Raw genomic sequence first — 15,000 nt, 5'->3', positions numbered from 1 at the left:
CAGTGAAGAGGCGGGGCCAGGAGGTAGGACTCGACCCCTGCAACCTCAATTAGGTGAGTACAATTAGGTGAGTACACACACACACACACACACACATACACACACATACACACACACACACACATAAGGAGTCGTTCAGGACCCTGTACACCGTGTACGTTAGGACCATATTGGAGTATGCGGCACAAGTTTTGGAACCCACACCTAGCCAAGCCCGTAAAGAAACTAGAGAAAGTGCAAAGGTTTGAAATAAGACTAGTCCCAGAGCTTAGAGGTATATCCTACGAGGAGAGGTTAAGGGAAATCAACCTGACGACACTGGAGGACAGGAGAGATAGGGGGCACATGATAACGACATACATAATACTGAGAGGAATTGACGAGGTGGAGACAAAGATAGGATGTTCCAGAGATGGTACACAGCAACAAGGGGACACAATTGGAAGTTGAAGACACAGATGAATCACTGGGATGTTAGGAAGTATTTCTTCAGCCACAGAGTAGTCAGGAAGAGGAATAGTTTGGGAAGCGATGTAGTGGAGGCAGGATCCATACATAGTTTTAAGCAGAGGTATGATAAAGCTCACGGTTCAGGGAGAGTGACCTAGTAGCGACCAGTGAAGAGGCGGGGCCACGAGCTTGGACTCGACCCCTGCAACCTCAACTAGGTGAGTACAGCTAGGTGAGTACACACACACACACACACACACACACACACACACACACACACACACACACACACACACACACACACACACACACACACACACACACACACCAGCCAGTAACCAAGCCCTTTAGATAAGCTGTCGGGAAGAAATGAAATGAAATACAACAGAATACAAGTGACCACAAAAAAAGGTAAAATGAATACTTACTTCTGGTGAACGATAGCTGAGTTCTGGCCTCGATTTTTGGCTTTCTCATACTCCCTGTGCGCCTCCTCTCTCTCTCTCACTATGCTGGTGTAGTTTACTCCTCCGGCCTCTCTGTGGAATACATCGAGGTTCTCTGTTAGTCTTCTGATGTGATGTAGCAAGCCTGGTGCTGCCAGTCAGTGGTGGTGGCCGTGGTGGTTGGTGATGGTGGTGGTGGTGGTTGGTGGTAGTGGTGGTTGTGGTGGTGGTTGTGGTGGTTGTGGTGGTGGTTGTGGTGGTTGTGGTGGTGGTGGTGGTTGGTGGTAGTAGTGGTGGTGGTGGTGGTGGTTAGTGGTGATGGTGGCAGTCGTGGTTGGTGGTGGGGGTGGTTGTAGGGGTGGTGGAGGTGGTGGTGGTGGTGGGGGGTGATGGTGATGAGGATGATGATGATGCTGGTAGTGGCGGTGGTGGTGGTGGTGGTGGTTGGTGGTGGTGGTTGGTGGTGGTGGTTGGTGGTCAGTGGTTGTGGTGGTGATCGTGGTGATGGTGGTTATGGTAGTTAATGTGGAAACTAAACTGGATAACATCCATTGTTCCACAATAGTTTTGTTTGCATTTATTTGCGCACACACATACAAACACAAGCTTACGAACAAGCATACACACACATACAAACACAAGCTTACGAACAAGCATACACACACATACAAACACAAGCTTACGAACAAGCATACACACACATACAAACACAAGCTTACGAACAAGCATACACACACATACAAACACAAGCTTACGAACAAGCATACACACACATACAAACACAAGCTTACGAACAAGCATACACACACATACAAACACAAGCTTACGAACAAGCATACACACACATACAAACACAAGCTTACGAACAAGCATACACACACATACAAACACAAGCTTACGAACAAGCATACACACACATACAAACACAAGCTTACGAACAAGCATACACACACATACAAACACAAGCTTACGAACAAGCATACACACACATACAAACACAAGCTTACGAACAAGCATACACACACATACAAACACAAGCTTACGAACAAGCATACACACACATACAAACACAAGCTTACGAACAAGCATACACACACATACAAACACAAGCTTACGAACAAGCATACACACACATACAAACACAAGCTTATGAACAAGCATACACACACATACAAACATAAGCATACATACACATACAAACACAAGCATGCACACACATAAATACAAGAACACATACACAGAGGAAATTCTTAAGCAGTAGCATGGGAAACAGAGCTAGAAGGAAAGACAGTAAATAAAATGATGGAGCAAGTAGGTGGAAAGTGCCAAGAGACAGAAAAGAAATTCATACCCAGCAGCAGCACAGGCAACAACATAATGAGTCCGTGGTTCATCCAGAGGTGCAGGGAAGCCAAAGGTAAAAGTGCAAGAGCATGGAAGCTAAGAATGCCAGTGAATATGGAAGAAGAGCCTGAAATGAATACTCGATGGTGATAAGGGAGGCTGAACGACAAGTTGAGATTGACAGTATCAAAAGTGAAATCTGAGCCAAAGGTGAGGTACAGCCACACCAAACTCGAAAGAGATCCATTTAAGAATCTCAGAGAATCCTGAAAGCTGATACCACCTATGTCAACTCTCGAGAATTTAAGTCCTTGTTTCGATGAACCTCGATTTCGTGTTGATCAACTTTCATTTTTTTTTTAAATTACTCCTAAATCATACGACATATTATGTAATAGTAGCAATCGTTCATCTCTTACTTTTACATTGCAAATTGCATGCAACACAATATGCACCAATATAATTATTGAATTTTAAGCTGTTGTTGTGGTGACGATGGTTGGTAAAATGTTGTAAAAACTGCAACACATTGTGATATTTTGCTGTATTATAAAATACTGTATTAAGCAAAAATTGTGTTATATAATGTATTAGATATAACACTGTTGTATTATGTAATATAATGCAAAAAAAAAAAATGTATGAACAAGTAATGTATTGATTCACCTCAGGTTTGAACATGTGAGACCCAAGACCTGTAACAACACCTGAGTGTTAAGTAGCAAAAGGAAAAAAAGATTGTGTTGTCCTGAGTTCTTTAAAAAACTAGACCAAGAGCTATAATAATATCATTAGGTCGTAGAACCTTACAGGATACCTTATATATAATTAACAGCTCTAAAAGATTGGATCAAGATCTGCAACATGACACGTAGGTGTTTAGTAGCTAATTTAGGGATACACATTATAAGGGAACCATTATTTCTGTGTTATTTTACATTTACTCACTCACACGAATTTTCATAATGGAAAAATTTTGAGTTGAGGATGTTCCTAGGGGAGTTTCACCCGAGATATATCATAGCACGAAAAGAAAATCGAAAATAAAAAAAAATCGACAAAATTGAAAATTCGGAAAAAATTGGGCAACCTCCCAAAAACTTGATCCGAGGAAATGGAGCAGGGGCGATCCTGGAGTTGGGGGGGGGGGAGTAGACCCGTAAAAAGGGGATGGAGAAAATAAAAAAACTCGAAAAATTTTGAAAAAAAAAAATTTTTTTAAGGGAGCGGAGCCCCCATTCAAAAATAGGTGACCACTCTGCCGCTACCATCACCACCACCAATAATAAAACCTAGGAGTCACATCCAGGGGAAACTAAAGAAAACCTGAAGCTCCGGCACGGGCTGACACAACAAACACAAACATACACATACACATGCACATACACACACAAAGAAACACATGTGCACATATAAACACACAGACATCCACAACAAACAAAGGCACTCACATCAACACACAGTGTTGCAAAGCGAAAGAGGATAAAGCTTTTTCAATCTCCAGGGAAGATACTCCTGGGAGATGTAAGATAACAAGAATAAGCAGCAGCAGCAGCAGCAGCAGCAGCAGCAGCAGACGAGGCAGCAACAGAAGCGACAGCAGAAGCAGCACCAACAGCAACAAGAAAATAAATGATACAGCGTTGGATATAGCAGTAAGAGCTAAAGTAAGTGTTACAACACTGAATACAGATAACATATATATATATATATATATATATATATATATATATATATATATATATATATATATATATATATATATATATATATATATATATATATATATGTCGTGCCGAATATGTAAAACTGGTCAATTAGCAAGAACTCATTTAAAATTAAGTCCGTTCTAAAATTTTCTCTTATACGTTTAAAGATATATTTTTTTCATTAATGTTAATGTAAAAAATTTTAATTTTGCACCAAAAGAACCTTAGAAAACTTACCTAACCTTATTATAACAAGAACAATTTATTTTAGCCAAACCCAACTAAATATATTTTAGATTTGTTTACAGTAATTTAATACTAAACAAACACAGTAAAATATATTTTTTTCGTTAGGTTCAGAATGATTTTGGCGAAATTATTGCATACACAAATTTTACTTGTCCTATATGTATACATATATATATATATATATATATATATATATATATATATATATATATATATATATATATATATATATATATATATATATATATATATATATATATATATATATATATATATAAGAGACCTCGTTTTTCCGATCAATTTTTTAAAAGTTCCGGTAATCAGGCTGTTATCAGGATGTAGAGAATATTTGATAGATATTCAAAGCAACAAAGAAAGTTTTTTTTTACACATTAAAAATATGAAAAAAATTAAAATATAATAAAGCTCCTATAAGAACATGCCAAAGAAATTTGGGTACCACAGGTAGAGAAAAGCAGTGATTGACTACAGTATTTGTTTACCAGTGTACCTATCGAGGTCGACTGACTTAAAACACCTACACGGGGACAATTATTTCAACTTAAATAATACAACTGTTAGCATAAAGGCGCTAAGTTCAACTTCAAACTGTCTAATTTACAGAATCACAAAAACTCTTAACTCTAACCTATTTTTGGCATTTTTCTGTGTTTTTTAAAGTCATTAGCGTATAGTGTATTTTCTTTAATCTCAGAAGGAAACCTATTTGACGCAAAAGGAGGTTTAGCTAGTATAGTAAGGATCCTCTTTGACTTTCCTCTTTATTCACACATAATAGTTCTGAAGATTTTAAAATGTATTGTAAATGTATCCAACATTACAATTTGGACAAGCCATCTGATAAAGAAAAATATTTGAACCTACAGCTGACATGACTGCATTCTTACAGCTAACATGACCACCAGCAGTTAATGAATTAACACCAATCAATCTAAATTTAATTTGGGGATGAGTCATTATAAGAGTTTTAGACAATGTTTCCAAAGACAATAACTCAGAAAGCCATTAATATTATGTCTATAAATAAGATGGACGATAACAAACACAAAAATTTCTGACAGTTCATAGCACATGAAAATTTTACTAGAAAGCTTACTTCCGAACACTGGAACGAATTTTATTAAAAGATGTACATAGTATTGGGGAAAACAAGACTGGGAAACTCCACACAGACTGAAAATCACAAACCTTAAACTTCCCTATTCTGGAAACCCAATAAAGTCCACAAGGAAGTCATCCACCATAACTGTGCATCCAGGCAGCTGCTGCGGTTCTTTCACCTATAAACTCGCAAATGTGGAAATTCTCAGACACCCACATTTTACATTCACAGTTATCGTTAAAAAAAATACGGAAACTCAACCCACATTACAACAGGCGTTTTTAATTCTGACGCTGAATGTCTGTTTACTAAGGTTTGGGCGAGAGATTAAATCACGTAAAAAAAAACGATTTCCTCCTAGTTTCAATAGAATCAAAGACTTAACGAGATTTTGTGCATCATTTAATCAATGATTTTTTTTTTTCCAGCAGAGAACCTGAAACAGCAATAAATATATATATATATATATATATATATATATATATATATATATATATATATATATATATATATATATATATATATATATATATATATATATATATATATATATATATATATATATATATATATATATATATATATATATATACCTGGAGTTTACCTGGAGAGAGTTCCAGGGGTCAACGCTCCCGAGGTCCGGTCTGTAACCAGGACTCCTGGTGGATCAGAGCCTGATCAACCAGGCTGTTACTGCTGGCTGCACGCAAGCAGCCCGGCTGGTCAGGTACCGACTTTAGGTGCTTGTCCAGTGCCAGCTTGAAGACTGCCAGGGGTCTATTGGTAATCCCCCTTATGTATGCTGGGAGGCAGTTGAGCAGTCTCGGGCCCCTGACACTTATTGTATGGTCTCTTAACATGCTAGTGACACCCCTTATTTTCATTTGGGGGATGTTACATTGTCTGCCAAGTCTTTTGCTTTCGTAGTGAGTGATTTTCGTGTGCAAGTTCGGTACTAGTCCCTCTAGGATTTTCCAGGTGTATATAATCATGTATCTCTCCCGCCTGCGTTCCAGGGAATACAGGTTCAGGAACTTCAAGCGCTCCCAGTAATTGAGGTGTTTTATCTCCGTTATGCGCGCCGTGAAGGTTCTCTGTATATTTTCTAGATCAGCAATTTCACCTGCCTTGAAAGGTGCTGTTAGTGTGCAGCAATATTCCAGCTTAGATAGAACAAGTGACCTGAAGGGTGTCATCATGGGCTTGGCATCCCTAGTTTTGAAGGTTCTCATTATCCATCCTGTCATTTTTCTAGCAGCTGCGATTGATACAATGTTATGGTCTTTGAAGGTGAGATCCTCAGACATGATCACTCCCAGGTCTTTGACTTTGGTGTTTCGCTCTATTTTGTGGCCGGAATTTGTTTTGTACTCTGATGAAGATTTAATTACCTCGTGTTTACTATATCTGAGTAATTGAAATTTCTCATCGTTGATCTTCATATTGTTTTCTACAGCCCACTGAAAGATTTGGTTGATGTCCGCCTGGAGCCTTGCAGTGTCTGCAATGGAAGACACTGTCATGCAGATTCGGGTGTCATCTGCAAAGGAAGACACGGTGCTGTGGCTGACATCCTTGTCTATGTCAGATATGAGGATGAGGAACAAGATGGGAGTGAGTACTGTGCCTTGTGGAACAGAGCTTTTCACTGTAGCTGCCTCGGACTATACTCTGTTGACTACTACTCTTTGTGTTCTGTTTGTGAGGAAATTATAGATCCATCGACCAACTTTTCCTGTTATTCCTTTAGAATGCTTTTTGTGCGCTATTACGCCATGGTCACACTTGTCGAAGGCTTTTGCAAAGTCTGTATATATTACATCTGCATTCCTTTTCTCTTCTAGTGCATCTAGGACCTTGTCGTAGTGATCCAATAGTTGAGACAGACAGGAGAGACCTGTTCTAAACCCAGGTTGCCCTGGGTTGTGTAATTGATGGGTTTCTAGATGGGTAGCGCTTTCGTGACTACTCACATTATCAAGGAATAATGAAAGTAATGAAATCAAGGTAAGGCATATATAGGGTCTAGCCCACACCTCACTATCACATCCCACAACAAAGCAACACCTGACGCGCGACTCATAAGAAAGGGAACACTGCAGCAGGCCCGCTGGCCCAACTAGACAGGTCCTTCACACAACCCACCAACAATCTATTCTACAGAAGAATTAAGAATTTTAAAATTTATTATTTGTCCAATGTATTATTAAATTCTTCCCAAACTCTATTAATTATAAATGGATCTAATTTATATAAACCAAAGGAAATATTCATATTATTGTCAAAACTGCTTTTTATGAAACAAGATTCAATTATATTCCTGTCGACCATGGACTTGCTTGATACTACTTTCTCAACTTTTTGAAAATCAATTGGATGGTTAAAATCTCTCACATGAATAAATAGAGCATTGGAATCTTGTCCAGTTCTAATGCTATATTTATGTTGTTTTAATCTTAGTTTGAGATTTTTACCAGTTTGACCGTAATAAACTTTATCGCAAATTTTACAAGGAATCTTATAGACACATCCGTCAGCATTTTGGGGGGAATTCTTCATCAAAAGTTACTGTATCAAGATTTTAAATACAACTTTGATATTAAAAGTCTTAAGAAGAGAAGGCATATCAACCAAGTTTTCATGGTAAGGGAGAACCAACATATTTTTAGTTGAATAATGCCGGTTGTCCCTTTTTGGACTGTAAAAAGATTTATCAATTACGTTTCTTGGGTATTTCGAATCATTAGCTATTTCATGCATTTTGGATATTTCCTCATCTATGAACTCTGGACTACAAATACGTAAAGCTCTCAAAAACATTGATGAGAAAACAGACAGTTTAACTCTATCTTGATGTGAAGAATAATAGTGGACATAGGAACAGTTATTGGTAGGTTTTCTGTAAATTTTAAATTTGAATTCATTGTTACCCTTAATAATTAAAACATCTAGAAAAGGCAATTAGTTATTTTCTTCAAACTCAACAGTAAAGTTTATAGAATGGGCTAAGCTATTTAATTTGCCAAGGAAATGGTGTATATCTACATTCTTGGGCGTAAGACACAAAATATCATCAACATATCTGAACCATTTAGCTCTATTAGGGAGGATTGTGTTAAGCAGCCTTGTTTCAAAAAATTCCATGTATAGGTTACTAAGAACGGGTGAAAGAGGATTTCCCATTGCCATACCAAACTTCTGAGTGTAAAACTTATCATTAAATACATATTTTGCATCAACAATGCAAAGTTTAATAAGTTTAATGATAGTAGGAACTGGCAATGGTAAATCATAATTAACGAGTTCTTCAGATAAGAAACTTAATAAATCGTTAACAGGAATTTTCGTAAACAAGGAAGTAACGTCAAAACTAGCCATGTTAAAATCATTTAAGTCAGTCAAGGAGCTTAATTTATCAACTAAATCTATGTTGTTTTTAACATTAAAGTTAGAAATTTTGCCAACAATAGGGCTCAAAATATCAACAAGCCGTTTGGATAATTTATATGAAACTGATCCTATGGAGCTAATAATTGGTCTGACTGGATTCCCTGGTTTGTGTGTTTTTATTAGTCCATACATGTAAGGTAAAGATGGATTAGTGGAAGTAAATTGTTTGACTAATTCATCTTTGCCTTTCAGTAGAAGTGTTCCCTTTCTTATGAGTCGCGCGTCAGGTGTTGCTTTGTTGTGGTATGTGATAGTGAGGTGTGGGCTAGACCCTTTATATGCCTTACTTTGATGCATTACTTTCATTGTTCCTTGATAATGTGAGTAGTCACGAAAGCGCTTGGAATTTCTCTATTCTTTCACAGTGGTTGTTTTGCATATTCTAAAATCACCTGTTTACTGTGATTTTATTGCATATATATATATATATATATATATATATATATATATATATATATATATATATATATATATATATATATATATATATATATATATATATATATATATATATATATATATATATATATATATATATATATATATATATATATATATATATATATATATATATATATATATATATATATATATAGATTAACACATCGGCAGTTTCTCACCAAGGCAGAGTGGCCCGAACAAAAAATTCTCATCATCATTCATAAATGCCATATGAACCTCTTTACCCTTATCTAAATACTGTTCACCTACATATTTCACTGTAAACACTTGGTCTACACACCTCCTACCTGTCCTAAACCCTCCTTGTTCATCTACTATCCTACTCTCTGTCTTACATTAATTCTTTCAATAATAACTCTACCATTCACTTTACCAGGTATACTCAACAGACTTATTCCCCTATATTTTTTGCACTCTCTTTTATCCCCTTTGCCTTTATACAAAGGAACTATGCATGTTCTCTGCCAGTCCCTAGGTATCTTACCCTCTTCCATACATTATTAAATAATAGCACCAACCACTCCAAAACTATATCCCCTCCTGCTTTTAACATTTCCATCTTTATCCCATCAATCCCAGCTGCCTTACCTCCTTTCATTCTACCCACTGCCTCACGAACTTTCCCCACACACACAATTGGCTCTTCCTCACTCGTACAAGATGTTATTCCTCCTTGCCCTATACACGAAATCACAGCTTCCCTACCTTCATCAGCATTTAACAATTCCTCAAAATATTCCCTCCATCTTCCCGATACCTCTAACTCTTCATTTAATAACTCTCCTCTCCTATTTTTAACTGTCAAATCCATTTGTTCCCTAGGCTTCTCCAACTTATTAATCTCACTCCAAAACTTTTTCTCATTTTTAACAAAATTTGTTGATAACATCTCACCCACGTAGTCAGAAACTGTAAGGATGGAGGTGCTGCCCCGGTAGTCAGTAAATGTGGGGCTGATAGTGCTGTCCTGGTAGACAGTAATGGTGAAGCTGGAGATGCTGTCCTGGGAGACAGTAATGGTGAGGATGGAGGTGCTGTCCAGGAAGTCAGTAAATGTACGCAGGAGGGAATGCATATAAATGATCTCGAGGGAGACAGGAGCTGTAGTGAAGAAACAAGTGTAATCAAGGACAAGATAAAACCAATATTACAAACTAGTAATACCACAGGAGATAGCAAACAAGGGGACTCCACTAGCATTAGTGAGGATACATTACCAAAAACAACTGGTGAGAGCCCCATTGTTAGTGCTAGTGAGGATAGGAAAGAGACAGGTAAACATGCACCAATAGGGAATACAGTCACAGAAACCCAAGGCAAACGGAAACCAAGCCTGTGCACATACTATGCACTTGGTATCTGCAGGCATGGGAAATCTGGAAAAACAGATGGGACGTGCAACTTTGACCGCCCTAGAAAATGCCGTGCCCATATGACAACAGGAAAATGCAAACTCCCTTCCTGTAAGCTTTTTCACCCTGAAATGTGTCCCTCTTCAGTACAGGAAAGACTGTGCTGTAACTTAAATTGCCAGGCACACCATCTAAAGGGGACAAAAAGATACAAAATATCCAGGCCATGGGAAAACCTGGGTAGTCACAGCCACTCAAGAGGGGGAGGTTTTTTAGTGCCAGAAAGGGAAAAAAACTGGCAGGAAATGGCAGAAATCGTACACCTCATTTCTGGAGTAGAACCACAGTCGATGGCCTCCACTCCTAACCAACAGATACAGATACTAATGCCGGAAAAAAAAGTCCCACCCCAGTACCACCAGTACCACCAGTCCGATGACATTCTTCTTTGGAAATATACAGGGTCTAAAGCCAGCAACGAACAACAAAATACCTTTCATCCGTGGACTGCTTGCAGAGGGAAATGCAATGTTCACGGCTTTCACAGAGACCCACATAAAGGATCACTTGGACAACGAAATATGGATCCCAGGTTACAACCTATACAGATACGACAGAGTGAGCAGGCAAAGGGGGGGTGTTGGCCTGTATATCGCAGTCACTTGTTTGCACAGAACTGCTTAATGCCTCAAATGATGTAGTGGAAGTTTTAGCAGTAAAGATCGAGAACCAAAACCTAGTCATTGTGGTAGTCTACAAGCCTCCGGATGCAACGTCCCAGCAATTCCAGGAACAGCTGTTAAAAATTGACCACTGTCTGGAAAATCTGCCAGCTCCTGCCCCCAACATCTTGCTCCTGGGGTATTTCAACTTAAGGCACCTAAAATGGAGGAATATAGCAAATAATGTTGCTGCAGTGGTAACACCAGGAGGAAGCTCTGACGAAAACTCACACACACACGAGCTTTTAAATCTCTGCACAAAATTCAACTTAAACCAACAAATAATAGAGCCTACTAGACTGGAGAATACACTAGACCTAATCTTCACTAACAATGATGATCTGATACGAAATGTCACCATATCAATAACAATATACTCAGATCACAACATAATCGTTGTTCAGACATGTATGCGCGGAGCCTCAGACCGACATAATGAGATTAGTCACGAGGGAGCATTCACCAAATTCTACTTCAATAACAAGAACATGAAGTGGGACCAAGTAAACCAAGTCCTAACCGATATAAGCTGGGAAGATATACTAAGCAACACAGACCCCAACTTATGCCTAGAACATATTAACTCTGTGGCACTCGATGTATGCTCAAGGCTTATTCCTTTAAGAAAAAGGAGGAGTTGATGTAAAATAGAGACAGGCGCTCCCTTTACAGGCGACGAAAAAGAATAACAGTGCGGCTAAAAGAGGCCAATATATCTGAAATGCGTAGAAAGTCACTGGTCAGAGAAATAGCAAGCATCGAACTTAAGCTAAAGGAATGTTATAGGAGCCAGGAATCGCGGGAAGAACTAAAAGCCATAAATGAAATCGAAAGAAACCTAAAGTATTTCTTTTCTTATGCCAAATCAAAGTCGAGAACAACGTCCAGTAATGGGCCCCTACTTAACCAAGATGGGTCCTACACAGATGACAGCAAGGAAATGAGTGAGCTACTCAAGTCCCAATGTGACTCAGTTTTTTAGCCGCTAACCAGACTGAGAGCCACAAAATTTGGTCAACACAAGCCTATCTGATGTTATCCTGACGTCAAATGACTTCGAACAGGCGATAAATGAAATGCCCATGCACTCTGCCCCAGGGCCAGACTCATGGAACTCCGTGTTCATCAAGAACTGCAAGAAGCCCCTATCACGAGCCTTTTCCATCCTATGGAGAGGGAGCATGGACACGGGGGTCGTCCCACAGTTACTAAAAACAGCATACATAGCCCCTCTCCACAAAGGGGGCAGTAAAGCAACAGCAAAGAACTACAGACCGATAGCACTAACATCCCATATCATAAAAATCTTTGAAAGGATCATAAGTAGCAAGATCGCCACCCATCTAGAAACCCATCATTTACACAACCCAGGGCAACATGGGTTTAGAGCAGGTTGCTCCTGTCTGTTTCAACTACTCGATCACTACGACAAGGTCCTAGATGCACTAGAAGAGAAAAAGAATGCAGATGTAATATATACAGACTTTGCAAAAGCCTTCGACAAGTGTGACCATGGCGTAATAGCGCACAAAAAGCGTTCTAAAGGAATAACAGGAAAAGTTGGTAGATGGATCTATAATTTCCTCACAAACAGAACACAAAGAGTAGTAGTCAACAGAGTAAAGTCCGAAGCGGCTACGGTGAAAAGCGCTGTTTCACAAGGCACAGTACTCGCTCCCATCTTGTTTCTCATCCTCATATCTGACATAGACAAGGATGTCAGCCACAGCACCGTGTCTTCCTTTGCAGATGACACCGAATCTGCATGACAGTGTCTTTCATTGCAGACACTGCAAGGCTCCAGGCGGACAGCAACCAAATCTTTCAATGGGCTGCAGAAAACAATATGAAGTTCAACGATGAGAAATTTCAATTACTCAGATATAGTAAACACGAGGAAATTAAATCTTCATCAGAGTACAAAACAAATTCCGGCCACAAAATAGAGCGAAAAACCATCGTCAAAGACCTGGGAGTGATCATGTTGGAGGATCTCAATTTAAAGACCATAACATTGTATCAATCGCAGCTGCTAGAAAAATGACAGGATGGATAATGAGAACCTTCAAAACTAGGGATGCCAAGCCCATGATGACACTCTTCAGGTCGCTTGTTCTATCTAGGCTGGAATATTGCTGCACACTAACAGCACCTTTCAAGGCAGGTGAAATTGCTGACCTAGAAAATATACAGAGAACCTTCACGGCGCGCATAACGGAGATAAAACACCTCAATTACTGGGAGCGCTTGAAGTTCCTGAACCTGTATTCCCTGGAACGCAGGCGGGAGAGATACATGATTATATACACCTGGAAAATCCTAGAGGGACTAGTACCGAACTTGCACGCGAAAATCACTTGCAACGAAAGCAAAAGACTTGGCAGACGATGCAACATCCCCCCAATGAAATGCAGGGGTGTCACTAGCACGTTAAGAGACAATACAATAAGTGTCAGGCACTGGACAAGCACCTAAAGTCGGTACCTGACCAGCCAGGTTGTGGCTCGTACGTTGGATTGCGTGCAGCCAGCGGTAACAGCCTGGCTGATCAGGATCTGATCCACCAGGAGGCCTGGTCACAGACCGGGCCGCGGGGGCGTTGATCCCCGGAACTCTCTCCAGGTAAACTCCAGGTACACTCTCTCATTTGCTCTCTTTTTACAATGCTTCACCACTCTCTTAACCTCTCTTTTTCTTTCCAAATACTCTTCCCTCCTTGTATCACATCTACTTTGTAAAAACCTCTCATATGCTAACTTTTTCTCCTTTACTACTCTCTTTACATCATCATTCCACCAATTACTCTTCTTCCCTCCCGCACCCACTTTCCTGTAACCACAAACTTCTGCTGAACACTAACACTACATTCTTAAACCTACCCCATGCATCTTCGACCCCATTGCCTGTACTCTCACTAGCCCACCTATCCTCCCATAGTTGTTTATATCTTACCCTAACTGCCTCCTCTCTTAGTTTATACACCTTTACCTCTCTCTTACTTGCTGCTTCTATTTTCCTTGTATCCCATCTACCTTTTACTCTCAGTGTAGCTACAACTAGAAAGTGATGTGATATATCTGTGGCCCCTCTATAAACATGTACATCCTGAAGTCTACTCAACAGTCTTTTATCTACCAATACATAGCCCAACAAACTACATCATATCTTGTATACTTATTTATCCTCTTTTTCTTAAAATATGTATTACCTATATCTAAACCCCTTTTTATACGAAGTTCAATCAAAGGGCTCCCATTATCATTTACACCTGGCACCCGAAACTTACCTACCACACCCTCTCTTAATGTTTCTCCTACTTTAGCATTTGGGTCCCCTGCCACAATTACTCTCACTTTGTTCAAAGGTTCCTACACATTCACTTAATATCTCCCAAAATCTCTCTCTCTCCTCTACACTCCTCTCTTCTCCAGGTGCATTCACGCTTATTATAACCCTCTTTTCCTACCATAACTGATCCCTCAACACAAACACACACACACACACACACACACACACACACACACACACACACACACACACACACACACACACACACACAGGAATGAGGAACTTCCTGAACGGGGTTCAGTGGGACAGAGAACTGGCAGGGAAGCCAGTTAATGAGATGATGGAATATGTAGCAACAAAATGCAAGGAGGCTGAGGAGAGGTTTGTACCCAAGGGTAACAGGAA

At 39.3% G+C, this 15,000-nt stretch overlaps 1 protein-coding gene across 3 annotated transcripts in view; it reads right to left on the bottom strand.

Moving 5' to 3' along the window:
- Window positions 1-15,000, bottom strand: part of LOC128691742 (inter alpha-trypsin inhibitor, heavy chain 4-like) — a 513,777-nt gene that overhangs the window by 367,736 nt on the left and 131,041 nt on the right. For all 3 annotated transcript variants that reach the window (XM_070081210.1, XM_070081216.1, XM_070081222.1), the window contains exon 2: window positions 879-989. In XM_070081210.1, coding sequence (XP_069937311.1) covers window positions 879-989 — 111 coding nt within the window. The remainder of the gene's footprint in view (window positions 1-878; window positions 990-15,000) is intronic.

The sequence above is a fragment of the Cherax quadricarinatus genome, chromosome 6 (genome assembly GCF_038502225.1).
Source record: "Cherax quadricarinatus isolate ZL_2023a chromosome 6, ASM3850222v1, whole genome shotgun sequence".
Classification (NCBI taxonomy): Eukaryota; Metazoa; Arthropoda; class Malacostraca; order Decapoda; family Parastacidae; genus Cherax; species Cherax quadricarinatus.
This window is presented reverse-complemented; position numbering and strand designations above follow the sequence as displayed.